This window comes from Procambarus clarkii, chromosome 20, assembly GCF_040958095.1.
Source record: "Procambarus clarkii isolate CNS0578487 chromosome 20, FALCON_Pclarkii_2.0, whole genome shotgun sequence".
Lineage (NCBI taxonomy): Eukaryota > Metazoa > Arthropoda > Malacostraca > Decapoda > Cambaridae > Procambarus > Procambarus clarkii.
In genome coordinates, this window is record NC_091169.1 from 35,598,696 (window position 1) to 35,625,019 (window position 26,324).

Below are 26,324 nucleotides of genomic sequence, written 5' to 3' on the forward strand. Positions count from 1 at the left end.
GGGTGGGGTGGGCTGGCCATAGTGGTGCTTTTGTTCCTGATTGGTCCTCTGGCGCTAGTGGTGCAGGGTGGGGGTAATCTGAATGTGCAAGGTGTACAATATAACGACCCAAACAATCTCTAGATGTGGTATAAACAATGACAAATGGACTTTTAACCCAGCGGGTAAACAGCGTTGTGAGAAAACAACAAATGTCAAATACATTCCAAAATGAAGCGGAGGTGCCTCCCCCTCCCCTCCCCACTCCCCGCAAAAAAAAAAAAAAAAAATCCAAAAATTGGGAGTAAAAGTAGAAATAGCCCCAAATCTATCACCAGAGGCACGATATAACGTCAGTGGCATTAATCAAAGTGATCAACATCCGGAAAGCCTTCAGGAACTTTGACACGGAACCTTCCCAACGCTGCAGACTCATTCTTGAGCATGCTGCCCCGGCATGGAAACCCTCACCTGAAGAAACACAAAATAAAGCAAGAAAAGGGCCTAAGATGTGAAACATGGCTCGTTCCTGATCTATGAACTGACACACACACACATCTGAAGGCAGGACCAAAGAGCCAGAGCTCAACCCCCGCAAGCACAATTAGGTGAGTACACACACACACACACACACACACACACACACACATACACCACACACATACACACAAGGGGCCTGGTAGCTGACTGGACAGCGCACAGAGCTCGTAATCCTGTGGCCCGGGCTCGATTCCCGGACTAGGTAGAAACAAATGGGCAAAGCTTCCCTGATGCTTCTGTCACCTAGCAGTGAATAGGTACATAGGAGTTAGACTGCTGTTACGGAGCTGCTTCCTGGGGTGTGTGTTGGGGGGGGGGGGTGAGAGGAAAATAAAATTAGTTAGTAGTTAGTAACAATTGATTAACTGTTAAGAGGCGGGCCGAAAGAGCAGAGCTCAACCCCCCACCTCAAGCACAGTTAGGTTATCTTGAGATGATTTCAGGGCTTTAGTGTCCCCGCGGCCCGGTCCTCGACCAGGCCTCCACCCCCAGGAAGCAGCCCGTGACAGCTGACTAACACCCAGGTATCTATTTTACTGTTAGGTAACAGGGGCATAGGGTGAAAGAAACTCTGCCCAATGTTTCTCGCCAGCGCCTGGGATCGAACCCGGGACCACAGGATCACAAGTCCAGCGTGCTGTCCGCTCGGCCGACCAGCTCCCGTGAATACACACACTACACGGAATGCATTAGGAAGTGATGTGGTGGAGGCTGACTCCATACACAGTTTCAAGTATAGATATGATAGAGCCCAATAGGCTCAGGAACCTGTACATCAATTGATTGACAGTTGAGAGGCGGAACCATAGAGCCAGAGCTCAACCCCCGCAAGCACAACTAGATGAGTACACACACACACAGTTCAGCACCTTGATCTACGGTTATGTCTATCACGATCCATTAGGTGTTTGTTTACTGATGCCTAGCAAGATGTCTTAGCCTAGCAAGAGGCTAAGGCAGTTACATAATAATCTGAGTTAGGAGATATGATAATATACAGCATTCCTTTGCACTAGACAATATTAGGAGTCCCATGCAAGGGTTAGTTTTTGTTGAGAAGTACTAGACAGCTGAGAGGTACTATAGGTGAAACTCACACAAAGTAGTTTATAATGTGTGTAGACTATACCAAGAGCCACATCACTGATTTGTAGGGTATTCAAGCCACTTTATTCTCTGGTGTGTTGAGAGGTAACTATGTAATGTTGAGTGTCGGTTGTACCAAAGGACCTTCATTAACAACCGGGTGAGTACATAGTGAATTTGCAAGTATTAGTTACTGCTCCAAGTAATAAGGGTATTTTAGAGTGAAATAATAATGACAGTTACTCATTATAAAGTTTATTGACATTCTGGCGATAATATGCCTGTCATTGTTACTCATTCATTATATTTTTGTTTACTTGTATTTAGAGTCGAAAGGAATATACAATAGTACATTTATAGGTAAATGTTTATTTTTCGTATTAAAAAAATAACTGGAAATTTGTGTATTTATCCATCACAACAGAGGGACCTGTAGGGTTAAATTCTCGTGTTGGACGGAAGCGGTTGGACATGTTTCCTCTCACCTGATGCCTCTATTCACCTAAGAGTTAAGTAGGTACCTGGGAGTTAGGCAACTGTTGTAGGTTACATCCTAGGGCAGGGGGGCAGGGGGAGTAGTTGACCCAAGGGGGACATCGATGCTGGCTTCCTGTCCCCCGACAACGGGAATTAATATATGTTTATCTGCTCCCTCTCTGTCTCCCTCATTCTTTATTTATCTTCTTCCCCGCCCCTCTCTTACACACACATTACTTTTGTCATGTTTTCATGTGTTTGAACTCTTCTCCTTCAGCTTCCCTGGCCTGCACGCCCTAGCCCCTTGTGTGGAGTTACTTGTCTTTATGTCATTCTCGCGTTCTTTCCCATTCTCCTTTGCTTCTTTCTCCTTTCCTCTTTATATTTTTATCTTATTCAACCACCCTGTTTCATCTCTCCCTGTACATTATCCCTCTATTCATCTCTATCTCCCCTAGTCTGTTACTCCTTTATCTTTCCCTCCCCTCCATCTCCCCGTCCTTCTCCTCCGTCTCCCCTTCTCCTCGTTCGTCTACTCCCTCTCCTCCGTCTCCCCCTCCCCCTCTCCATTCTGCCAGTTCCCCGTGCAAGGCAATTTTCTCGTGAATATCGGTTTGGGCGCCGCAGGTATGGCCTGGGGCCACCGCCTACACACCCGCAGGCGGCCACTCCGACCCCCTGGAGACAAGCACTGATCCTCCCCCACCCCCCACGCCCTCCCCCACCATCCCTTCCCATCCCCTCCACCCCACTGGGCTCCCCCTCCCACCTTCCCCCTCTCTCTTAGCGTCTCAGGCCACCACAGTGTACGTTACTGCCCACACCATCTCCACCCACACTGAACTTGCAACATATCCCGCGTTTCAGCTGCAACATTATATATATATATATATATATATATATATATATATATATATATATATATATATATATATATATATATATATATATATATATATATATATATATATATATACACACTCGATACTGGAGCACAAATGAATGGGGGCCCTATTATTGTCATGAGATAGGCCTCCCCCCCCCTCCCAATTCACATCTACTCATTCTTTGCATGAGTGCGACTTTTTAAATCTTGAATGAGTACATGGCCAGGCTCACTTGTGTGTAATGAATCTTATATATCAGAGAGCTGCGGCCTCTGTTGAATAATAATGTTTCAGCTGTATAGTATGTAAACCTTATCTAGGCTTTGGTTTACCTTTTACTCGTGTTTTGTAGACTTCATTATGTTTTAGTCTCCCTTGAGTTGAGTTTTTGGTTCTCATTTTGAGTGACTTCTTGTTTGATAATTAATTCTGCTCAATTATGGTACTGAGTATAATATTTGGAGTTTATTATTGTGTAATATTTGTTTTTTTTATAATGAGTGTAATGGGCAATCTGGAATTTGTTTCATTTGTATAACTTTTTGGAATGACTATGTTTACAATTATGATTTTGAATTAGTTTTTGCTGTCTTTGTTGACTATTCGTCAAATCCTACTTTAATGAAGTCATGTAAGGTGAGTTTTCTTCGTTACTTTGTCTTATCTTGTAATAAACAATCCAATTCAGTGTAAGTTTGTTGTTCTGCGGGTTAATTTGGGGCTCGTGTGTGTTTTAGAGCTTAGGTGTCTTAAAGCTCAACTTAGGTGGACAATTTTAGAATCACACACACACACACACACATTGTGTGTGTGTGTGTGTGTGTATATATATATATATATATATATATATATATATATATATATATATATATATATATATATATATATATATATATATATATATGCACACACACACACACAATGTGTGTGTGGTTCTAAAATTGTCCACCTAAGTTAAAGTGCTCGACAATGAATGCAAATTGGAACAAAATTTAGAATCGCAAAAGAAATAAGTAACCCAAAAAAAATAGGGAAATTGGGTTGCAGACGAGTAGAACAATCTATGAAGTAATACCACAGAAGCAAACTCACTAGAAAGTTTGAAGCGTAAGCTGGACAAGTACACTAGTGCGAGTGGCTGGAATATAACAAGATAACTGCCTTGCAAACGCCTAAAAAACACACACACACACACACATGGGCGACGGTATAGGCTTCAGATTTGCACGTTTTATTCGTAACTGATTTATACAAATCATTACAGTTATTCCTGGGTTAAAGAGGTGTATAGTTGTATAAAAATGCAACTTACACCTGGAGTGAAGAGACTTATATAACATACAATTAAAATGGTTACAATTACTTAGACTAAATTTGAGTTTATAGTTATTTCTATAGCCTACGAATTACTATTGACTATTGAAATATAATTGTTAGGCATTGCTTAAAATACAAATTAGTTCACCTTAGGTAATGTGTTAGTGTGAGGGGAGAAGTAGTAACACTAAGTGCCTATATACTTCATGGTCCCCAGCGGCCGCTTTCCCAGAAGTCGGCGCTCCACGCCTCACTGCTGTTAGTAGTGAATGTGTGGTCACTGCTGAACCAGGCCAACTTTACTGAATGGCGGTGATACGTGCTTGCCTAGCTGTGTTTACGCAGCTCAGTCTGCGAGGAGGGAGATCTAACTAGAACATCAGTTCCTAGCTATTATAACTGAAACATTTATATCTCCCAAATGTTAGAATCATGTCGTATTCGCCCTTCAAATGATGAATTGGTGTGAGCCATGTTCTCTGCTTCAAGTCCATCCCAAGTGTTTACAACTCTCACTATGTAAGACTGTTTTTTTCCATATCTTTGATACGAGAACGTATCCACGTTCCACTCGTGGTCTCTCATCTCTCATGTGATGTATTGACCACAGGTGCCGTCGTGTCACTTCCGAACCTTCTCTTTTCTAGTGTCGCTAGATTGAGTGCTCTTAGCGTGTCCCCATTGTTCGGCTTTGTTTACTCCGGCACCAGTCTCCTGGCTAATCTTAGGACTTGCTCGATTTTGTTCATGTGCTTTATAAGGTATGTCACTGTATATATGTTTAGTATAATATTCTGAATGATTCCTTGTTTTGGTTTCTAAATGTTGTTCTTATGCTTAAGAATTACGCATATGCTGGCTGTTATTCTATATTCATATGCTTACTCGGTGTTATGAATGATTCCTTGGTTTGTTACAGAGACTTGTTACAGCATTCTTATACTGTAACTGTTCTGCTGGCCTCCTTTCTCTGCTCCAAAGCTTCATTAATTTACACTTAGTAAGGCTAAAGTCTAATAGCTATTGTCTGCCCAATCCTGCAGCTGGCTTATGATCTGTAATTATACATAATATCTTTCATCCTTTTCTTTTCTCACTCTTTGTGACTCGTGGGAGATGTTGTCGTGTACGATCTTATCTCCTCCAGGAGCCCATTAACGCAGCAGGCCGCCACATTGTGACTGAATGCCTCACATTATCAGTCATATAAGAATGATATAGTTTTAGTAATGACTTTTTAATCTCGTAATAATTGTTTGATATGTATTCCGATAGTTAGCCAGTTATTACATTGAATTTTTGTTGTTGGGGATCGTTGCTGTAGTACAAAGTTATCCCTCCTGGTTGTGTCATACAGTGTGGTGGTGTGCTGCTAACTGTTAAAATGAGTTCAGTTCATGATGATACACATAATGTGTATTGTTTACTGGCTGTCACATTCAGGTGTATATTTCCGCCCGCCCACGCCTGCCCCACGCTTGCCCCACGTCCCGGCCACGCCTGCCCCATGCCCTGACCACACACCTGCCCCACGTCCAGCCCACGCTTGCCCCACGTCCCGCCCACGCCTGCCCCACGTCCCGCCCACACCTGCCCCACGTCCGCCCACGCCTAGCCCGTGTCCCACCCGGGTCACCCTACCTGGCATACTGAACTTCGTAAACATTCCACGTAAATTGGGATAATGCACGAGGGGGACCTCCAACATCGTGTCTGAGCGGCCAGCTGGTCGTGGGGTTCATGTGGAGGTGATGGGGGGATATGTGGAGTTATGTTGGGGAAGGAGGTGGTAGTGGCGGGGGTTTAGTTGTTGTGGTGGAAGGGTTAGAGGGGTTGACAGCGGTTGTTAGCGAGAGGTGGTAATAATGACGTTGGTTCTAGTAATAGTGTTGTTGGTAGTCGCACTTGTACTAGTGGAGGTTGTGTGGTGATAATGGTTCTTGGTGGTGATGGTGGTGGTACTATGGTTCTGAAGTTGGGGGTTGTTTAACAGGTACTGGTACTAGTGCAGGTGGTTAGGAAGGTACTGGCATTTGGGATACAACATACATCACGTTGTATTGCAGCATTATAAATAATGGGCGTACACTGAATACATCTGGAGGGTACACCCAACCCGTTCCTCGCAACTGATAGGTCGCGTTTTTTACGTTGTCGTAGCCAATGATAGAACTGCAATGTATTAAAAAAAAGTCATGGCTCACAAATATCTACTTTTTCTATACATCGGACTCGATAAGTTAGATGGGCTGCTTGGGTTGGTACGTTTCTTCAGAGGCTCATAAACTGTTGAACGTATGTAAACAAAGCCGTCAAACATTGAGAAAAGCTGTACAAGATCGCAAGTACTTGCGTAACTGTTTGTTAAATCCTAGCCCAGGGTAGGCTAAAAGGCTGGACTAACCCTGGTTAGGCTATAAGGTTATATAGGACTCCCTGAGTCCTGTATAGCCGGGAAAGCAGTGGATAGTTGTCATTAGTGGTGCGTAGGGCGAGTGAGTGTGCCAGTAGCGCTGCACGGATCATCGCGCCGTGGGTGTGACGTTATGAAAAACGTTAATTTAAAGTGCCCTCTTATAACCTCTGCGCGTAGGCCGAACGACTCAAATAGAAAACGGAACAGAACGTCACTTTTGTGAGTAGATTTCATTTCAAATTACGTCCAAATTTGGCCATAGTGCGCATACGAGCCAAAAGTGACGTTCTTTTTAAGAGGACGGGTTGGGGTGTGAACGGGTGAGGAACACACTTGAGCACACCTCACACACGCCAGGTTCTCACTACCTCACCATCGCTGATCCCATATGTTGATTTCTTCATTGTTTGTTTAAGATTCAGCTTCTGGGAACAAAATTCCCAAGTAGCACGGGCTATGGTGAGCCCGTAGTAGACTTACCTGGCACAGGAGCGGGGCTGTCGATTTCTTCGATTGATTGATTAAGATTAAGCCACCCAAGAGGTGGCACGGGCATGAATAGCCCGTAATCGATTTCTTCGTCTCATGTCGCCCCTTATACTACCTCGTCCCTCTCACCTCATGTCACCCCTCAACTTCTCTTGATGGTAGAGCGACGATCTCGCTTCATGCAGGTCTGCGTTCGATCCCCGACCGTCCACAAGTGGTTGGGCACCATTCCTTCCCACAGTCCCATCCCAAATCCTTATTCCTGACCCCTTCCCAGTGCTATATAGTCGCACCATGGCTTGGCGCTTTTTACGGGTTCACCATAGCCCGTGCTACATGGACACTTCGTTCTGAGTAGCTAAATATAAAACAACAACAACATTGGCGCTTTCCTGCGAGAGGTCATGACCTCTCCGTAGGGTGCAGTCGCATCTCCACAGATCTCCAGTATCAGCTATTGATACTGGTAATGGCTCCAAAGAGCCACCACTTACGGGCTATTCATGCCCGTGCCACCTTTTGGGTGGCTTAATCTTCATCAATCAATCAATGGCGCTCTCCCTGATAATTCCTTCCCTTCTCTCCCTCTCATACTGATCGGGGTGAGAATAGCTTGAGCTACCTCATCCCTTTGTGTGTGTTTTACCTCAATAAACTTATTTCAAGTTCCCCCCCCCCTCACGTCGTTGCCTCAACTCCCCCTCACGCCCCCTTCATCACGCCCCCTCTTATCACTCCCCCCCCCATGACGCCCCCCCCCTCCCCACAACCTGATAGACTTGCGCTACGGAGCAACTCTCGCTGGTGGATTGCGCTTAATGTCCCCGTCCGTCCTGACTCCACCTTCCGTCTCGTACACCCTGGGAATAAATAGCCGTCGTTTCGGGTCAAATGCATGCAAACGGCCTAGAGAGCACTAAAACCGTGACCAACAGAGGTGTGGCGACACAGAGAATAGAGCTCTCTACCTTTCCTGAGGCACAGAGACAACACAAAGAGTGCTTACCCCCCTCCCGACTAAACCCATTGACCGACCAAAATTGCCTTCCAACAAAGGGATGATCGCTAATGAGTGCGACCCTCTGGAGCTCTGTCTTCCCCCGTGCTCGATGTTTACAGGTGTTCAGGTCAGGCTTGAGCTCGTTCTCGGGCTAGTTTATGAAGATGAAACAGCAAGCAAGTCTTTTGATCGCGGCCTCCTCATCGCCAGAGCAAACTCGTAGTCCGGGATTCGAGGCTTGCTCTTGCTGTGGTTTAGGAGGAGAAATGAGTGGGCATTACAGCTGTGGAGTTTAAAATGAGGATTATCCTGGTTGTGGGAGGGGGGGCGGGGGGTTATGTGTGCGTGTCTTGAAAGGGAGTAAGCGAGTGCATGGTTGTGTTGAGTCTGTGTTTTCAGGTTATTATTTTTCTGCTTACAAAAGTTGTGTACTCTGATGTGAGCAGTATAGATAGATATTTATGGAGGTGACGACAGGGACGCGATAGTGTTTAAGCTACGGCCTGTAGTGAGGTGTTGGGGGGGGGGGGTTAAGCTCCTATATAGGCTTATGTTCTCGTGTTCTATTTTATCTTCATTTTATAAACTCCTAATTTTTACGGGCTATTCATGCCCGTGCCACCTCTTGCGTGGCTTAATCTTCATCAATCAATCGACTCCTTATCTATATTGTCTCTTCCCCTCTCAGCATCTCGTATATAGTGATCACGTTCCCTCTGTTCCTTCTCTCCTTTAGGGGTGTGGTCGAGATTCAGTTCCTTTAACTTGCCCTCGTAGCTTAGTCCTATTTATTCAGGTTCTCGTTTTGTTGCAAATCTTTGCACGTTCTCCAGTTTAGTTTCATAAGGTGGGGAGATTCCATGCCAGTGTTGCATATTCTAGAACAGGTCTCACAAAGGCTGTATATATTTTCTTGAGATAATATGTATTAATAATTTTAAATGATTGCCGGCGTCACATATACTGCTGATGGTATTCTATTTATATGTGCCTCGATTGACGTTAGCAACGGAATTATTTATTCTCAAATATAATTTTCTCTTGGTAGTTGAGTACTGGTGGTGGTGGTAGAGTACTGGTGGTAGTGGTAGAGTACAGGTGGTAGTGGTAGAGTACTGGTGGTGGTGGTAGTGGAAGAGTTGTGATGTTAATTGATGAATGGTGGTAGTATGAATAGCGTGGTGCCAATAGCCATGGGAGGAGGGGGGGGGGGGGTTGGTTGCCGTGCCAGTAATCGTACAGTCAAAAGTTTTAAGGGCACGCTTTCCCTCTCATAATTGGCACGAAGGGCAACTACCCTCCGGCCAGCTTAAGCACGCCCAGAATATTGGTCACTCCAAGTTTATTGTTAAATATTGTTTAATACTCTATTGCTAGTCAGTTGTGTTATAGTTGTGGTGTGGCATCAAGCTGGGGGGGGGGGGGGGTGGTGAGCGGTGGTTGTGTCAAGCTGGGGGGGGGTGTCAACCTGGGGGGGGGTGAGGGGTGGTTGTGTCAACCTGGGGGGGTGAGGTGGTTGTGTCAAGCTGGGGGGGGGGTGAGGGGTGATTGTGTCAAGCTGGGGGGGGGATGAGGGGTGGTTATGTCAACCTGGGGGGGGGGTTAGGTGGTTGTGTCAAGCTGGGGGGGGGGCTCAGGGGTGATTGTGTCAAGCTGGGGGGGATGAGGGGTGGTTGTGTCAAGCTGTGGGGGGTGAGGGGTGGTTGTGTCAAGCTGTGGGGGGGGGGGGAGGGGTGATTGTGTCAACCTGGGGGGGGGGTGAGGGGTGGTTGTGTCAACCTGGGGGGGTGAGGTGGTTGTGTCAACCTGGGGGGGTGAGGGGTGATTGTGTCAAGCTGGGAGGGATGAGGGGTGGTTGTGTCAAGCTGTGGGGGATGAGGGGTGGTTGTGTCAAGCGGTGGGGGGGGGGGAGGGGTGGTTGTGTCAAGCTGTGGGGGGGGGGAGGGGTGGTTGTGTCAAGCTGTGGGGGGAGGGGTGGTTGTGTCAAGCTGGGGGGGGGTGAGGGGTGGTTGTGTCAAGCTGTGGGGGGGATGAGGGGTGGTTGTGTCAAGCTGAAGGGGGTGAGGGGTGGTTGTGTCAAGCTGTGGGGGGAGGGGTGGTTGTGTCAAGCTGTGGGGGGGAGGGGTGGTTGTGTCAAGCTGTGGGGGGTGAGGGGTGGTTGTGTCAAGCTGGGGGGGTGAGGGGTGGTTGTGTCAAGCTGGGGGGGTGAGGGGTGGTTGTGTCAAACTGTGGGGGGTGAGGGGAGGTTGTGTCAAGCTGGGGGGGTGAGGGGTGGTTGTGTCAAGCTGGGGGGGGGGTGAGGGGTGGTTGTGTCAAACTGTGGGGGGTGAGGGGAGGTTGTGTCAAGCTGGGGAGGGGTGAGGGGTGGTTGTATCAAGCTGGGGGGTGGGGTGAGGGGTGGTTGTGTCAAGCTGGGGGGGGGGTGAGGGATGGTTGTGTCAATCTGGGGGGGGTGAGGGGAGGTTGTGTCAAGCTGGGGGGGGGGTGAGGGGTGGTTGTATCAAGCTGGGTTGTGGGGTGAGGGGTGGTTGTGTCAAGCTGGGGGGGGGTGAGGGATGGTTGTGTCAAGCTGGGGGGGTGAGGGGTGGTTGTGTCAAGCTGGGGGGGGTGAGGGATGGTTGTGTCAAGCTGGGGGGGGGGTGAGGGATGGTTGTGTCAAGCTGGGGGGGGGTGAGGGATGGTTGTGTCAAGCTGGGGGGGGGGTGAGGGATGGTTGTGTCAAGCTGGGGGGGGTGAGGGGAGGTTGTGTCAAGCTGGGGGGGGGGTGAGGGGTGGTTGTATCAAGCTGGTGGGTGGGGTGAGGGGTGGTTGTGTCAAGCTGGGGGGGGTGAGGGGTGGTTGTGTCAAGCTGGGGGGGGTGAGGGATGGTTGTGTCAAGCTGGGGGGGGTGAGGGATGGTTGTGTCAAGCTGGGGGGGGGGGGTGAGGGATGGTTGTGTCAAGCTGGGGGGGGTGAGGGATGGTTGTGTCAAGCTGGGGGGGTGAGGGATGGTTGTGTCAAGCTGGGGGGGGGTGAGGGATGGTTGTGTCAAGCTGGGGGGGGGTGAGGGATGGTTGTGTCAAGCTGGGGGGGGGGTGAGGGATGGTTGTGTCAAGCTGGGGGGGTGAGGGATGGTTGTGTCAAGCTGGGGGGGGGGTGAGGGATGGTTGTGTCAAGCTGGGGGGGGGTGAGGGATGGTTGTGTCAAGCTGGGGGGGGGGTGAGGGATGGTTGTGTCAAGCTGGGGGGGGGGTGAGGGATGGTTGTGTCAAGCTGGGGGGGGGGGGTGAGGGATGGTTGTGTCAAGCTGGGGGGGGGGGTGAGGGATGGTTGTGTCAAGCTGGGGGGGGGGGTGAGGGATGGTTGTGTCAAGCTGGGGGGGGTGAGGGATGGTTGTGTCAAGCTGGGGGGGGGGTGAGGGATGGTTGTGTCAAGCTGGGGGGGGGTGAGGGATGGTTGTGTCAAGCTGGGGGGGGGTGAGGGATGGTTGTGTCAAGCTGGGGGGGGTGAGGGATGGTTGTGTCAAGCTGGGGGGGGGGTGAGGGATGGTTGTGTCAAGCTGGGGGGGGGTGAGGGATGGTTGTGTCAAGCTGGGGGGGGGGTGAGGGATGGTTGTGTCAAGCTGGGGGGGGGGGTGAGGGATGGTTGTGTCAAGCTGGGGGGGGGTGAGGGATGGTTGTGTCAAGCTGGGGGGGGGTGAGGGATGGTTGTGTCAAGCTGGGGGGGGTGAGGGATGGTTGTGTCAAGCTGGGGGGGGGTGAGGGGTGGTTGTGTCAAGCTGGGGGGGGGGGTGAGGGATGGTTGTGTCAAGCTGGGGGGGGGGTGAGGGGTGGTTGTGTCAAGCTGGGGGGGGTGAGGGGTGGTTGTGTCAAGCTATTATATAATTTAGATCCATTTTTGATTGATCAGTTAAAGGATCAGTGATACACATTTGTCTCACTAATTCATTGTTAATATCTACTATCTTATGCTGTTAATACCCATGTGTGGGCCTAATGGCCCATCCTGGTTTGTGCCTCTCCAGGATGCAAAGTAAAACTATGTGTAAAATCCTGGTTTGTGCCTCGGAGACCCTACGGGATCCAGTAAGTTCAGTAGAACTTCGGTTTCAACTCTTTTACCCTGTCTTGGCTCAGTCGATTAAGGCAGTGTCTGGAATGCTCCCGGACGCAGGTTCGAATCCTTGTCACGGCCCTTGTGGCTTTGTTCATTTGATGCATCACGTTAGTGTGATCTCTGTGTGCAGTGTCAGTTATCTGTTACTAACAACTAACAAATATTTTTCTTCACACACACGCAATCAGGAAGCAGCCCGTAACAGCTGTCTAACTCCCAGGTACCTATTTACTGCTAGGTAACAGGGGCATCAGGGTGAAAGAAACTCTGGCCATTTTGTTTCTGCCACCAGCCGGGATCGAACCCGGACCCTAGGATTACGAGTCCAGAGCGCTGTCTACTCAGCTATCAACCCAGCTATCAACCCCCCCCCCCCTTGATGTGTGTGTGCGTGCGTGCATATATACATATATGCAGACGATGAGTCACAATAACGAGGCTGAAGATATGATGACCAAACCACACGCCAGAAAGTCAAGAAACGACGAAGTTTCGGTCCGGTTTCGACGACGACTTAAACGCTCAAACCTTCTTAACCAACGTGATCTGTCTTAAGCTTGGGCCCTGTTTCTTATCTCTATACATCTGTCTTATTCTTACATTTTCTTATATTTTTACCTTTACTCTTACCTTACTCATATATATATATATATATATATATATATATATATATATATATATATATATATATATATATATATATATATATATATATATAAACGGACACATAGTTTAGTTCCATTAGTGTTTCCTCGTCAATCGTACGTCTCAATTCTGGGACTATTCTGGTGGCATGCCTCTGGGCTATCTTAAACTTCGTTTTGTGTTTAACACGGTAAGGACTTCATGCTGGTGCCGCAAATTCCAGGATTGGTCTGATGTATGTGTTAGGCAAGGTCTTGAAAGAACTTTTATTCCACATTTCTTAAAGTTATTTCTTATGTAGGCCAACCTAGCATACGCTGCTGCTGCTGATGCCCATCTTATTTTGGATCGAGAGACAGGATCTGTATAATATTAACTCTTGGGTCCTTTGTCCTGGTTCTGGGAGGATTGCATATCTAGTTCCGTACTTTGTGTCTGTCTGTTCCCAGTGCCTATTTTTATCACAGCGTCTGGGATGCCCTCGGACGTAGGTTCGAACCCTCGTCACGGCCCTTGTGGATTTGTTCCTATTTTTATCACTTTGCACTTGTTTGAGGTAAACTCTAAGAGTCATTTGTTGGACATACTTGCAGTTTATTCAGGTCATTTTATAGTTTCCTATGAGTGTGTTCGTTTGATAAGTGCTAACCTCAACATTTTAATATATTCAAACATATATATGCATGCATGTCGACCGCTTTACACACACATGCATATGTATATAAATATATATTATAAAGGAACTGAAGAAATGGTGTGTTGAGGCTTGTAAAGGCGAGCGTGGCGTGTGAGGCACATCATGTGTCGTGAGGCAGACGTAGGGCTTTCCTTCCCTAGTCAAACACACTCGCTGTCACATGACGCCGTAATAACTACTCCATCAGATAGCAGTGTAGCGATTTCCTGCGTAAATTGCCGAGGGAAGCGGTTTTGCAGGTCGTGTGAATCTTATTCCAATATGGATCTCTGAAATATACAGGATTACGGAATATTTCCCTGACTAGTACCTTGCACTAATGGTTTTATTTAGATAAGAAGTTGAGGCTTTCTTCCAGCCAAGATCCTGGTCGATCTTAATCAAGAGATTTTCTGAGCTGTATGATTACACATAATCCAAGAAGCGTTGATTGACTACTGTCACTAGTACTCACCTAGTTGTATTTGCGGGAGGATGAGTCACGGCTATTGGGTCCCGCCTCTCGGCCTTTATCGTCTGGTGAGTACAGGTTCCAGAGCCTTGGGTCATACCTGCATTTTGTCACCTGGGGGAAGGCTGGGAGTGGGGAGAGATGTTAATTATTAATTTCTCTCTCTTTTTTTTAAGTGCAGCATGTCGTTTTGTAGGGTAGTTATGGGTGTTGTCTATTAGTGCACCAGCTGAAGATAACTCGCTTTACGGGCTCACTATAGCCCGTGCTACATTGGCATTTCGTTCTGAGTAGCTAAATCTAAAACAACAACAACGATAACTGGCTAGAGTGTTTGTATCGTGTATAAACTGTGAGCAGCAACTTGGTCATGATCTCTTAGTTACTGATGGTCCAAGTCCCTCATTAGACCCTTTACACCTGCCGGTATGAGGTACTTGGAGCTTTATCCAATTTATCCACTCTAGTGTTCTTGACGATCTCCTCATAATGCAAAGTTTGTCAGTGCATACTACTGGTCACATTACCCTGCATGACTAACCATCCTGCAGATGGAAACTTTTGCTATCACATAACAAGCTCTTAACACAAACAGTAGCCTAACCAACCTAACCTAACCTAGCCCTTTATATGCAGCTGATGAGTCACAATAACGTGGCTAAAGTATGTTGACCAGACCACACACTAGAAGGTGAAGGGACGACGACGTTTCGGTCCGTCCTGGACCATTCTCAAGTCGATTGTGATCGAGTTGAGAATGGGTCGATAGGGCCGATAAAGGGTCGATAATCCTTTATATAGTCTAGGGTAGACTGCATCAATGACTAGTTATGGACAAAAAATTAACCTAAAGCAATTATTTGAGTAAGGAGAGGTGCTATTGCTGATTGTGGGATTATAATGTCGTTTGCTTTACTACAACTCATTTGGATAATGCTGAGGAAGATACTTCTTACAGGATGTTTAATATAATTTATCTTTGTCTTTGTTTATGTTATACTGGCGCTGGTAGGCTCAGATGTGATTACCAAGCCTCTTTTATCTTGTTGATGTAAACTATGTTTCTCCAAGTGGTAATATTGATGGTGGATCTGCTGCTTCACCTCATCTTGTTGACCAAACTTGGGTTGTTGGGGCAAAGTTTGTTGCTGCCGCGGACGTTTGTGTGGGTGGCGTTGGATACCTGTCACTCTCTTGCTATGGTCTTACATGCACGTGCACACGCGTGCGGGTATACACACACACAAAACAGAAAGACCGGGGGGTTGATATCACGGCAGACCTGTCCCCCGAAGCCCACATCAAGAGGATAACATCAGCGGCATATGCCAAGTTGGCTAACATAAGAACGGCCAATAGAAACTTGTGTAAGGAATCATTCAGAACCTTGTATACCGTGCATGCCAGACCAATCCTGGAGTATGCAGCTCCAGCATGGAGTCCATATCTTGTAAAGCATAAAACTAAATTGGAGAAAGTTTAGAGGTTTGCCACCAGACTAGTACCCGAACTGAGGGGCATGAACTATTGAGGAAAGACTACGGGAATTAAACATCACGACGCTGGAAGACGAGAGTTAAGAGGGGACATGATCACCACATACAAGATTATCAAAGGAATTGATAGGGTAGATAAAGACAGTTTATTTAACACAAGTGGCACTACGCACTATGGGACACAGGTGGAAATTGAGTACCCAAATGAGCCATAGAGACATTAGAAAGAATTTTGTTAGTGTCAGAGTAGTTAATAAATGGGATGCATTACGGTAGTGATGTGATGGAGGTAGACTCCATACACAGTTTCAAGTGTAGATATGATAGAGCCCAGAAGGCTCAGTAACCTGTACACTTGTTGATTGCAGGTTGAGGCGGGACCAGAGAGCCGAAACTCAACCCCCGTAAGGGTAACTAGGTGAGCACACAAACACACCTTTCCTGCATATCCAGGTACCCTGATAAATACCCAAACACTCAGCTGTCATGACACCTAATCCAGGAGCCGAAGCCCAACACCATCAAGCACGCCTACGTGAGTACAGCTATTACACCCCAATTGTCATAATCACCTTAACCAGGATTTATCAAACCCATAAGTGTCACGAAATCTCTAGATCTTTCCGCAAGGAAATTATTTTGCATTTATTTAACAGTTTAAGCGCTCACTAACGCCAATCTGTTATCAGTACCGATGGAGAATGACAACGCAGCGTTTCCAAGCAGCCATGATCGAGAAAAGATGTACAGGTTTCGTAAGCAGACACGCAAGTGCTTGGTGAATCTCGGCCCCGGTTCCTGAGCCTGATAACGTATCTGTGGCGTCACTTGTTGAGTGGATTCTTGCAAGGCGTGTGTGATGTCACTTGCTATCACCTGGTAGCGTATCAGTGATGTCTTTTGCTATGGCATGATAGCATATGAATGACGTCACTGTTATCTTGTTGCAGCGTATGTGACGTCACGAGTTATCTGCATCTTTAGCCGAGGTCATCAATGTACGTCTACATGTTCAAGCAGTCTATTAATACCATCAGTTCTGGGCGTGAGCTTCATGATGACACATGTTCTATGTAGTGCTCCTCATGTCCTCACATATAGTGCCCTTCATGTATGTCCTCACATATAGTGCCCTTCATGTATGTCCTCACATATAGTGCCCTTCATGTATGTCTTCACATATAGTGCCCCACCTCATGTTTGTCCTCACATATAGTGCCCCCTCATGTATGTCTTCACATGTAGTGCTGGTAAGACAAGTACACATTGTGAGGTCCTGCAGCTGTCTTGGGGTAAGACCAACACCCACCCTACTTACACTACCCACAACCTTATGAACCCAACCACCACCACCCACATTTCTTACGCATTTTATAACATCCTCTTTCCTCTCTCCCTTCACTTTTTCCTGGTTTTAAATCGTCGTGTATACGCATTGAGTGAGTGAGACGATATATTCGTGCGTATTTACATCTTGTTAATGTGACACTGGACGATATATGACTCGTTTTACAGTGTTCACGCTTCCGGTAATAACACGAAGCGCCTGCAAATTGTCAGCTAAATTTGACTCAATTTTATGCCGAAAATGTAAGATTGATTTAGTCTGCCAGAATTGCAATGACTTGTATAAGTTATTACGAGTAAAGTTTCTAATTCAAATAATCATTTTGTCGTGTTTCACTTTCATTGGGTGAGAGCATGAAGCACGAGGAAGGCTGCAGTTTTGGCCTTGTTGGGGCTAGCTTGAGACTGGGTTAGTGTAGGGTTCATATTTACGGTAACATTCCCTGTCCTAAAGTTTGTGTCAGAAAGGTACTTAATATTTTCAGTGGTGCACGATGCTGTACACCACCGTCAGCATCAGCCTGTCCTCCTAAGGTTCCCCAACGTCAAGAAAACGGTCAATGTAAAGTGTCGTCTCCTAACCTACCAGAGGACCCAAAACAGAAAACTGGACAGTACGTCACTTTCGCCAGCCGCTTCCATTTTTTAGTACGACATTTCTTGGCCTTACGTAACGCATACGAGCGAAATGCGACGTTCTGTACACACAGAAATCACAATAGCGCGATGCATCAAATAAACAAATCACGGCCCTTGTGGATTTGTTCATTTGCGACGTTCTTTGTAAGAGGACAAGTTGGTTGCACAGCACATGGCTGCTGTGCAACAAGATGTGTTGTTCGTCACCACTAACAGGACCACAGCGTCACAGTGTATCGTTAACATCCGGTAAATCACAGACATTCAGTATAAAGAGAGAGAGAGGCGGTCATATTATCAGAGTGTGAAGTGTTGGATGACGAGGGCTGCTCCCGTCACTGTTATGTCTGGGAGAGCTCACCAGCCTCTGTATCACTCAGGCGCCACCATACCCTTCAGCACTGTGTCACGTGTTGGGTGGGGTCAGTGTCGCTGGCTGCCGCATATGTTTCAGGTGTTAGCACCATCGTTGAAGAACATGGTATTGAAGGCCAGATACTAATGTTGGATAAAGTCATGGTTAAAAGACGGGTAACAGAGAGTAAGTTTAAGTGTAGAGCCTTTGGAGACCATCAACTGATCAACACTGATCAACAGCCTGGTTGATCAGTCCAGCAACCAGAAGGCCTGGTCGACGACCGGGCCGTGGGGACACTGAGCCCCGGAAGCACCTCAAGGTAACCATTAACGTGGACCTTGGACCACTACGTTTTCATAATGTAATTAAATATCTTTATTTTGGAGTAGGTGAATTTGCAAGCGATACAAAAGAAAGGAACATTATAAATTGAAGATTGCGTAAGTGTACGAAGGTCTCATCGATGAAAAATTCATGAATATATATATATATATATATATATATATATATATATATATATATATATATATATATATATATATATATATATATATATGAAATATATGAATATATGAAAATGGAAAGAATGCGACGTTAGCTATCAGCTCAGTATCGTGGATGATTGTGAATTCATCTGTGAAATGCATCTTAGAGTTGTCGCTATTAGTGCAGACCTAGAACAAAGACCAGTAGGATACTTAGCTTGATATCTAATAGTGCTGGCAGTGAGAATATTGCTGTTATCCTGCAGCTTTACCTTGCACTAGTGGGACTATTTGTGAAGATATATATTAGAGAGTCTTAAAGTTACATCCATGCTTTTGCAGGCGTGAAGCAAGAGATGTGACGCTGAAGTATGTAAATAGATATTACAATAGGAATCTAAACAAGTATTGAAATTATCAAATGGAAATAGTACTCGAATAACGGATTCAAGATATACACATTTAGAATAAACAAATATAGCTAAACAGTGATTCGGTAATACATCTGTTGACGAGAGGCAACGAACCAACACTTTAGAAATTACTAACAATAGGATAGACAAATCAAGTAGATTTGCCTCTGATGGGTCAGTAGGCCTATTGCAGTATTTGTCTCCCTCGAGGCTGGTAGGCCTGCTCCAGTGTCCCTGCCTCTCATGAGCCAGTAGGCCTACTTCAGTGTTCTTGTATCATGCAAGGCAATTATGTTGGACGGGGTCAGTGTGACTGTGGTTCCTACACATACTAGACGTGTATCACATATAAGGTCACTGTGTTGCCCAAACAGTTGAGGTCATGCAGGCGGCCTACTGCCCTCCCAGCCACTGAAGCGGGTCTGTGTTGAGCACCTCAGCAAAGATGGTTAGAAAAGTGACTTCTCACTCCTCGGCAGATAGTGACCATGAGCTGGTCTAGATCACAGGGATGGGTTCACGTCTCAGAGGTGGTGACCTCCCGGGCTGGTCCAGGTCACGTAACTCGGGATCGCTGCAACACAACCTTTCTGAAATATCCAACGGAGCAGTTAATTGCTTTATACACCTACCCATTGTCTGTAGACCGAAGACGCGCCTTGTATCCTTTATATATTCTAAAGTTACAAGTCACACTCACGCGACATTTTCAGGCGGAAATGAACCAGCACTCCTTGGAGGTCCAGCCCACGTCCCACTGCTAGTGCCACTTTGGGACTGGGATATCCCTGCATCCTCCCGGGAGCAGCAGCGGACCTCTGGTACGTCACACGGGGGACGTGTCAGTGTGGGTGAGAGACATGTAGCGTGGAGGCTGTTCACACGTGTCACTCCACATGTCACAGTAGTAGCAATCACCAATATTCTAAACTATTTCATATTAGCCTCCACTAAGTCAAGAGCTTAGAGTTAAGAGTTCCTTGAACAGATGCTACCTTTACAGGAGCTGTATAAAAATATGAAGTAACCTATAAGTAATAAGGTTTATAAACACACAAAGAATATATCCGGGCTGTGAATAGACAGTTGACAGTCTAAAGAAATACACAATGTTAATCCTCTTAACAAGTGTGTGTAGTAAATAAATACAACTGTTTTCCAAGAAGCATAAAAGATTGTCACTGTAATCCTAAATTTTAGAAAGGGTTCCAGTTCTCCAGTTTATAACACCCGCCAAATTAGTATAGTATCGGTTTTACGTCAATTGCTTGAGACTAAACTACGCGGCTTCCCTATTTGACCCGAGAAAGTAGATGTCATCATCTCAGGACATCTACCTCATACGGTAGATGAGGGTCCAACCTTATGACCCTTGACTCCAACCGCCGGTCGGAGGAGACCGGAATTGACTCCTCCAAAGACGCGTTCGTCAATTTTAACGTCAGGCCTATTCAAAATTGGTATTGTCTCAATTATAAGCTAATAATATTATATACTCGAATGTATTGAATAGTGAGCAGTCATGTTAGGTGATTAGGTTCTGTCCGCCAAACCCTCTGTTTATGAATGGATAACGATTTACACACAACTCAAATGATATTCGAACACTTCTCGAACAAGTTCATCGCTGACGACTTTTGTTTGAACCACAACATTGTAAATGCCAGCCCGTCCTCCAAACAAAGACCCAAAAGTGATTCCATGCACCCGCTAAATCCCCGTTTTATGAAGGAAAAACGGTTTACACACGACTCACAACTGATGACGTTCGAACACTTTCGGAACAAGTGTTTCACAGACGAATTTTGTTCGAACCTCAACGCTGTAAATGCTTCACCCACTTACTACTAATACAAATAATCGCCAACAGAACCTAAACACCTAACCTAACCTAACTTACGCATAACTTTACATAGAAATTTAATATATAGTAATATTAAGTTATGAGAACAAACCAGTTTTTTAATACACGTATAGTTAAAACTGCTGAATATGTCGGGAGGGGGAGGGGACGGCCGCCGCTGTAACCAGCCTCGCCTGAGGACGGGTTGTTTCATTCATAAACAGGCGAGATGGCGACTGGATTACTGAGCATTTAGCCTTTGTTGATGATGAGTGGATGTTGTATTTAGTGATGACTGATTGTAGCTGCGTTCGAAGCTTTTCTTGGTAAGTGAATCACTGACATGTTCACAGTGCACCACTGAGAATTATTCCCCGTCATTGTGTTAATACAAGTAATTGGCAAGACTTTATTTGACTCATGGAAGTTTATGTTATATTGGGATTCAGCTTCTGACCTCTAATTTTAGCGTGCTTTCGTTTTTCTTCAAGGCTTTTATGAGTCTCTCATAACAAGATCACTGTCTATATTCATTGATTCCAAAACATTACAGGTTCTGTGGGATTTAGCTGACCATAGAGTGTTGCTCATAACCCAAGATATTTGGGTTCTAGGAGGACCCCGGGGACCCGGGAGTGTCGACCCTGACAGTGATGAAGTTACAGTGACCATGTGTAGTGAAGCTGTGGCCATTGTGGCCATTCAGGCAAATGCCGAGTGCCTCAGCTAGTTCATTATCAAAGAAACACAATCGATTAGCTTTTTTGTCTTTTATATAACATGGCTTCCCAGCTGACAAGAACAGCACGAGTGACGTTTTCATCGTTTATTCGATATTCTATCAACGTCAACGTCATTTGGCCAGATTTAGCCGGGGGCCCAAGTATAGTATGGTCCTGACTCGTACCGTCCATGCCAACACGTTAACTACATTCATACTGGTCGATCAAGTCCTGTCATTGGCTATCACAGAAACCCTTCTTCTCCCTGTCCCTGCATCCTGGCCTCGTGACGCTCTGGTCAAGATATCCGGATGACGCGACACTTCATCGGTGAAATCCGGATGCAGTTGAGAAAATTCTTTGTTGACAATATTTGGATTCAGTGACGTCCGTCCATGAGAGGTATTCTTGCTCAGGATACACAAGAGGGATGCGTCATTCCACTGACGCAGTGTTGTCAGTGTACACAGGTCTGCGTCATCCCACTGACACAGTGGTAGCAGTACATCGAAGAGCTGCGTCTTCCAGTTGACGCAGTATTTGAAGTGTAGTGGGTTGAGTTGCCTGCTACCTCAACCCACTGACACAGAGTTGGCAATATACACATAAATTGTGTCATCCCACTGACACAATGTTGTCAGTGTACTGAGGAGAGCTGCGTCATCTAGTTGATGCAGTATTTGTAGTGTATAAGAGAGAGTTGTGTCATTCCACTGACGCAATGTTGGTAGCGTCATCCCCTTGAGAGATCAAGAGGCCTCCATTCGGTTGACAACATTGGAAAAATATTTTTCCAACTAATTGTTGGTTTCCAAATTGTACGTTACTGTGGCGTGTTCGTTGGTGTGGTCCGTTCGTTAATGTTGTGCATGTGGCTGAGTTGTGTCCATTATGTTGTGAGTTGATGTGGTGTTTCCGTTGGTGTGTGTTCGTTACTCTTGTGCGCAGTGGCCGCTCTGAGCCGGTTTCCGTTGTAATTATTGTTCTGTGATGCTTTCATTTTAACTATTGCTGGGTGAAGTATTCATCACAATTACTGTCTTGTGCCCGTTGATATGGTGCACTAACTGTGCCACTTGTGGGGTGAGTGTGTGACACTTGTGGGGTGAGTGTGTGACACTTGTGGGGTGAGTGTGTGACACTTGTGGGGTGAGTGTGTGACACTTGTGGGGTGAGGGTGAGACACATGAGGTATGAGGTTGTTCCTTTAGGTGTGAGGTTGATCCTTGGGTGTGTGAGGATAGGATAGTGTTCCTGGCGGTGGTGTGATGTTAGGAGTGCTCCTTATACTCCTAACATCAGATTAAATCCCAGTGTTCCTGGTGGTAGTGCGAGGTTAGTGGTATGCCTTATACTCCTAATATCAGAGCAAAAAGTGTTCCTGGAGGTGGTGTGAGGAGGGTGCTACTAATCTTGAAAATTACTTGCGGAGAAACGTGCAGTTGATTGTAGACGTGACTCCGAGGGAGTCGCAGGCCCCTGCTCACCTGCCCATTGTCTGGGGCTTTGGGGAGAAGGTAATGAGCAGGTGAAGGAGTGTTGAGCTAGCTGGGATGTGAAGGGTGAGCATTGCCCAGTCGTGGCCATTTATCTGCTTATATCAACTTATTTGTGTGTGTGTGTGCGCGCTCGCCTATTTGTGCCTGCAGGATCGAGCATTAGCTCTTGGACCCCTTCTTTTGTAGCCGTCGGTTGTCTAAAGTATATGACTTGGCCTATTTCCCTATCATATCTACTTTTAAAATTCCGAATGGAGTTTGCTTCTGCTACCAGTTCCTTTAGTGCATTCCTTTTTCACACTACTCTTAGGCTAAATTAAAATGTTCTAACATCTCTATAACTCGTATGAGTCTCAAGCTTCCATCCATGCTCCTTGTTCTATTTGTATTTATTGTGAACATTTCCTCTATTTCTACTCTGTCAATTCCCATAAGTATTGCATACGTCTCTATCATGTCTGCCCAGGTTTAGTTCCTTCAGTCTCTCTTCATATCTCATCTCTCGCAATTCTATGACGACCCTCGTCGCAAACTTCTGAACCTTATCTAGCTTCCTTATGTGTTTCTTTAGGTGGAGGCTCCATGATGGGGCGGCATACTCTGAGATTGGTCTCACGTAGGCAGTGTACAGGGTTGTAAATGCCTCCTGATTTAGGTTACTGAATAATCTTCAAACTTTTGCTACTATATAGTATACTACTGACGTTATCCTATTTATATGAGCCTCCAGAGTTAGGTTTGGTATTGTGTCCACTCCCAAGTCTTTTTCTCGAGTCGTTACTGGGAGGTAGTTTCTCGTCATTGTGTACTGTCCCTTTGGTCTCCTGTCACTTGTTCCCATTTCCATCGTTTTACACTTGCTCGTATTGAACTCCAGTAGCCATATCTCCGACCATCTGTGCAACTTGTTCAAGTCCTCTTGGATAATCCTACAATCCTCATGTCACAACTCGTCTCATTAATTTGTCATCATTTGCAGACATTGACATATAACACTCAATTCCTGTAAATATGTATGTCATTTACGTATTTGAGAAATAGAATTGGTCCCGGCACCGATCCTTGAGGTACTCCACTTGTTACTGTTTGTTCTCCAGTCCGACTTTTCGCCCCTTACTGGTACTCTCTGGTTCCTGCCTGTTAGGTAACTCCTTACCCATGCTAGGGCTTTACTGCTTACTCCCGCCTGTCTCTCAAGTTTGTATAGTAATCTTTTGTGAGGTACTGTGTACTCACCTATTTGTGCTTGCGGGGATTGAGCTTTGGCTCTTTGATCCCGCCTCTCAACCGTGTCATTTAAGTTGCTGTGTGTGTACTCACCTAGTTGTGCTTGTGGGGGTTGAGCTCTGGCTCTTTGGTCCCGCATCTCAACCGTCAATCAACAGGTGTACAGATTCCTGAGCCTACTGGGCTCTTATCATATCTACATTTGAAACTGTGTACGAAGTTTGCGTCCACCACATCACTGCCTAATGCATTCAACATCACACACGTGTGTGTGTGTGTGTGTGTATGTAAATCACGTAAGAAATTAACACGTGTACGAATGTGTGTACCTTCGCCAACCAACCGTACACAGGTGTTGCAGTACACAGATGACTGAACAGCAAGCTTGCAGCTGTGTCATTTCAATATATTTTCGGGTGTTTTGTGTGCAGGTGTGATCATATATACTGCTGTGCGAGCACCCGCTTGGTGATGTTCATGTGTTCAACATAGTATGCGTGTGTTTCCGGTGTTTACATGCGCTTGGCGATGAATAGCCTATACGGCAGTGTTTTCCTTTTGTCTGACGTTGATTATGCGTATCTGGCAATGTGCTATTTGCTGTAGAGTTTAGTTCAGCGCCAGGTCACCTGTTGCTGGAGTCGTATCATATCCGCAACTGCTTGCTCGGGGGATTACTGGGTGTGACTTTATGAGGTCTTAGTTCGCCTTTGTAGGTGAGTTAAGATTCATTGGTCACTCAAAGATTAGGCTTTGTTGATAACATATCACATGCCGAAGAATGTCTCGCAGGTGGCTCGTGTTTACGTGTATCAGCTGAAAATCTTCGTGTGGTCAGTGAGGTTTACGCAGTTTTCATGATGCCAGGCGACAGCTGTGTGCAGGTGTTTATGTGTATCGTGAATGGTTGTATCCAGGGAGGGCGTCGCCCCACGACCCTCAGCCAGACTCCGGCAGTCGCCCCGCATAAATCACGCTTACTGACCTCCCTCCCCCATCAACCCCCTCCCAAACCCCCCACCACCAGCTCTCACTCTACTGCCAGTCTCCGCTCGCCACCCGCTTCCCGCCTTCTGCTGCTCGCCACTCGTTTCCCGCCTTCTGGTGCTCGCCACCCGCTTCCCGCCTTCTGCTGCTCGCCACCCGCTTCCCGCCTTCTGCCGCTCGCCATCCGCTTCCCGCCTTCTGCCGCTCGCCACCCGCTTCCCGCCTTCTGCCGCTCGCCACCCGCTTCCCGCCTTCTGCTGCTCGCCACCCGCTTCCCGCCTTCTGCCGCTCGCCACCCGCTTCCCGCCTTCTGCCGCTCGCCACCCGCTTCCCGCCGTCTGCCGCTCGCCACCCGCTTCCCGCCTTCTGCCGCTCTCCACCCGCCTTCTGCCGCTCGCCACCCGCTTCCCGCTTTCTGCTGCTCGTCACCCATCATTCCTCCCGCCGTTAGACACTATGGGCCGCCCGCCTCCAACCCTTGCCTAGGCATTGATCCCTGTAGCTATGATCTGGCATTCAGCTATCTGATAATTCTTTGGTCTGATCATTCTTGATGTTTCCTGTAGTGGATATAAAGCTTAAGTTTTTGCCTTGAAATTCAAATTGAAGTAAGTTTGTTTAGGCATAAGTAAAAACTTGTGGCATGGTTGTCACTTTCTGGTGGATGAGGTGTGTATGAGGGCCTGATGGCTAGCTGAGGATAGGCCGGGTAGGGATAGGTTTGAGGATATGTAGTGGTGAGAGATGCATTGTTTATGCGTTAATTACCCCAGACTTCCTTACACAAGGTTGCTGTGGGATGGCTGTTGTAGTTTTCATGCTTTGTGTCTGGCTTTGTCTGTGCTGGGATATGGTGCTTCTCTTGTTTTGTTTGTAGCACTACCTTGATTAACAGAGTTTTCTTCCATGCAACACGGATTATGCGGGAAAACCGTCACCGAAGGTCTCTTGTGCACCCGTTTCCCTGATAATGTGTTGTTTGGGCTGCCTGTCACTACTCCTCCATTCCTGTTTACTTGTAACTGTTGTTTCTTTGATACTGAAGACACGAAGGGCCTTAACCTTTCCCCTGACCTGTCCTGCACATTGCATTGCTTGCATGTTTGACACAGCCTGGACCATTTTACCATATTCGGATCCTTGTTTATAATGTCAACTAGTTCCTTTCTATCGTTGACCTGCGACTTCTGAGCCATTGTGTCCTTTCTTGCAGGTCGTTCAGTTCCCCCT

The 26,324-nt window shown here is 46.4% G+C and overlaps 1 protein-coding gene and 2 long non-coding RNA genes across 3 annotated transcripts in view; 1 reads left to right on the top strand and 2 right to left on the bottom strand.

The window, feature by feature from the left end:
* Positions 1 to 18,424, top strand: part of LOC138366655 (uncharacterized) — a 253,291-nt gene extending 234,867 nt beyond the window's left edge. The window contains exon 4 of the long non-coding RNA XR_011229207.1: positions 15,943 to 18,424. This is a non-coding gene — a long non-coding RNA (uncharacterized lncRNA). The remainder of the gene's footprint in view (positions 1 to 15,942) is intronic.
* LOC123755551 (uncharacterized) lies at positions 13,045 to 19,439 on the bottom strand. The gene is made up of 3 exons (XR_006772526.2): positions 18,953 to 19,439; positions 14,082 to 14,203; positions 13,045 to 13,896 (listed from the first exon to the last, which is right to left on the bottom strand). It is a non-coding gene; the product is annotated as an uncharacterized lncRNA (long non-coding RNA).
* A 5,698-nt stretch (positions 19,440 to 25,137) lies between these two features.
* LOC123755520 (uncharacterized) lies at positions 25,138 to 25,527 on the bottom strand. The gene has a single exon (XM_045738284.2). It carries the CDS (start codon positions 25,525 to 25,527, stop codon positions 25,138 to 25,140), a length of 390 nt encoding a protein of 129 aa, XP_045594240.1.
* Between the last annotated feature and the right edge of the window lie 797 nt (positions 25,528 to 26,324).

Excerpts from the sequence above, each read along its gene's own strand:
- LOC123755520 (XM_045738284.2), bottom strand. The coding sequence starts at position 25,527 with ATGGGTGACGAGCAGCAGAAAGCGGGAAGCGGGTGGCGAGCGGCAGAA.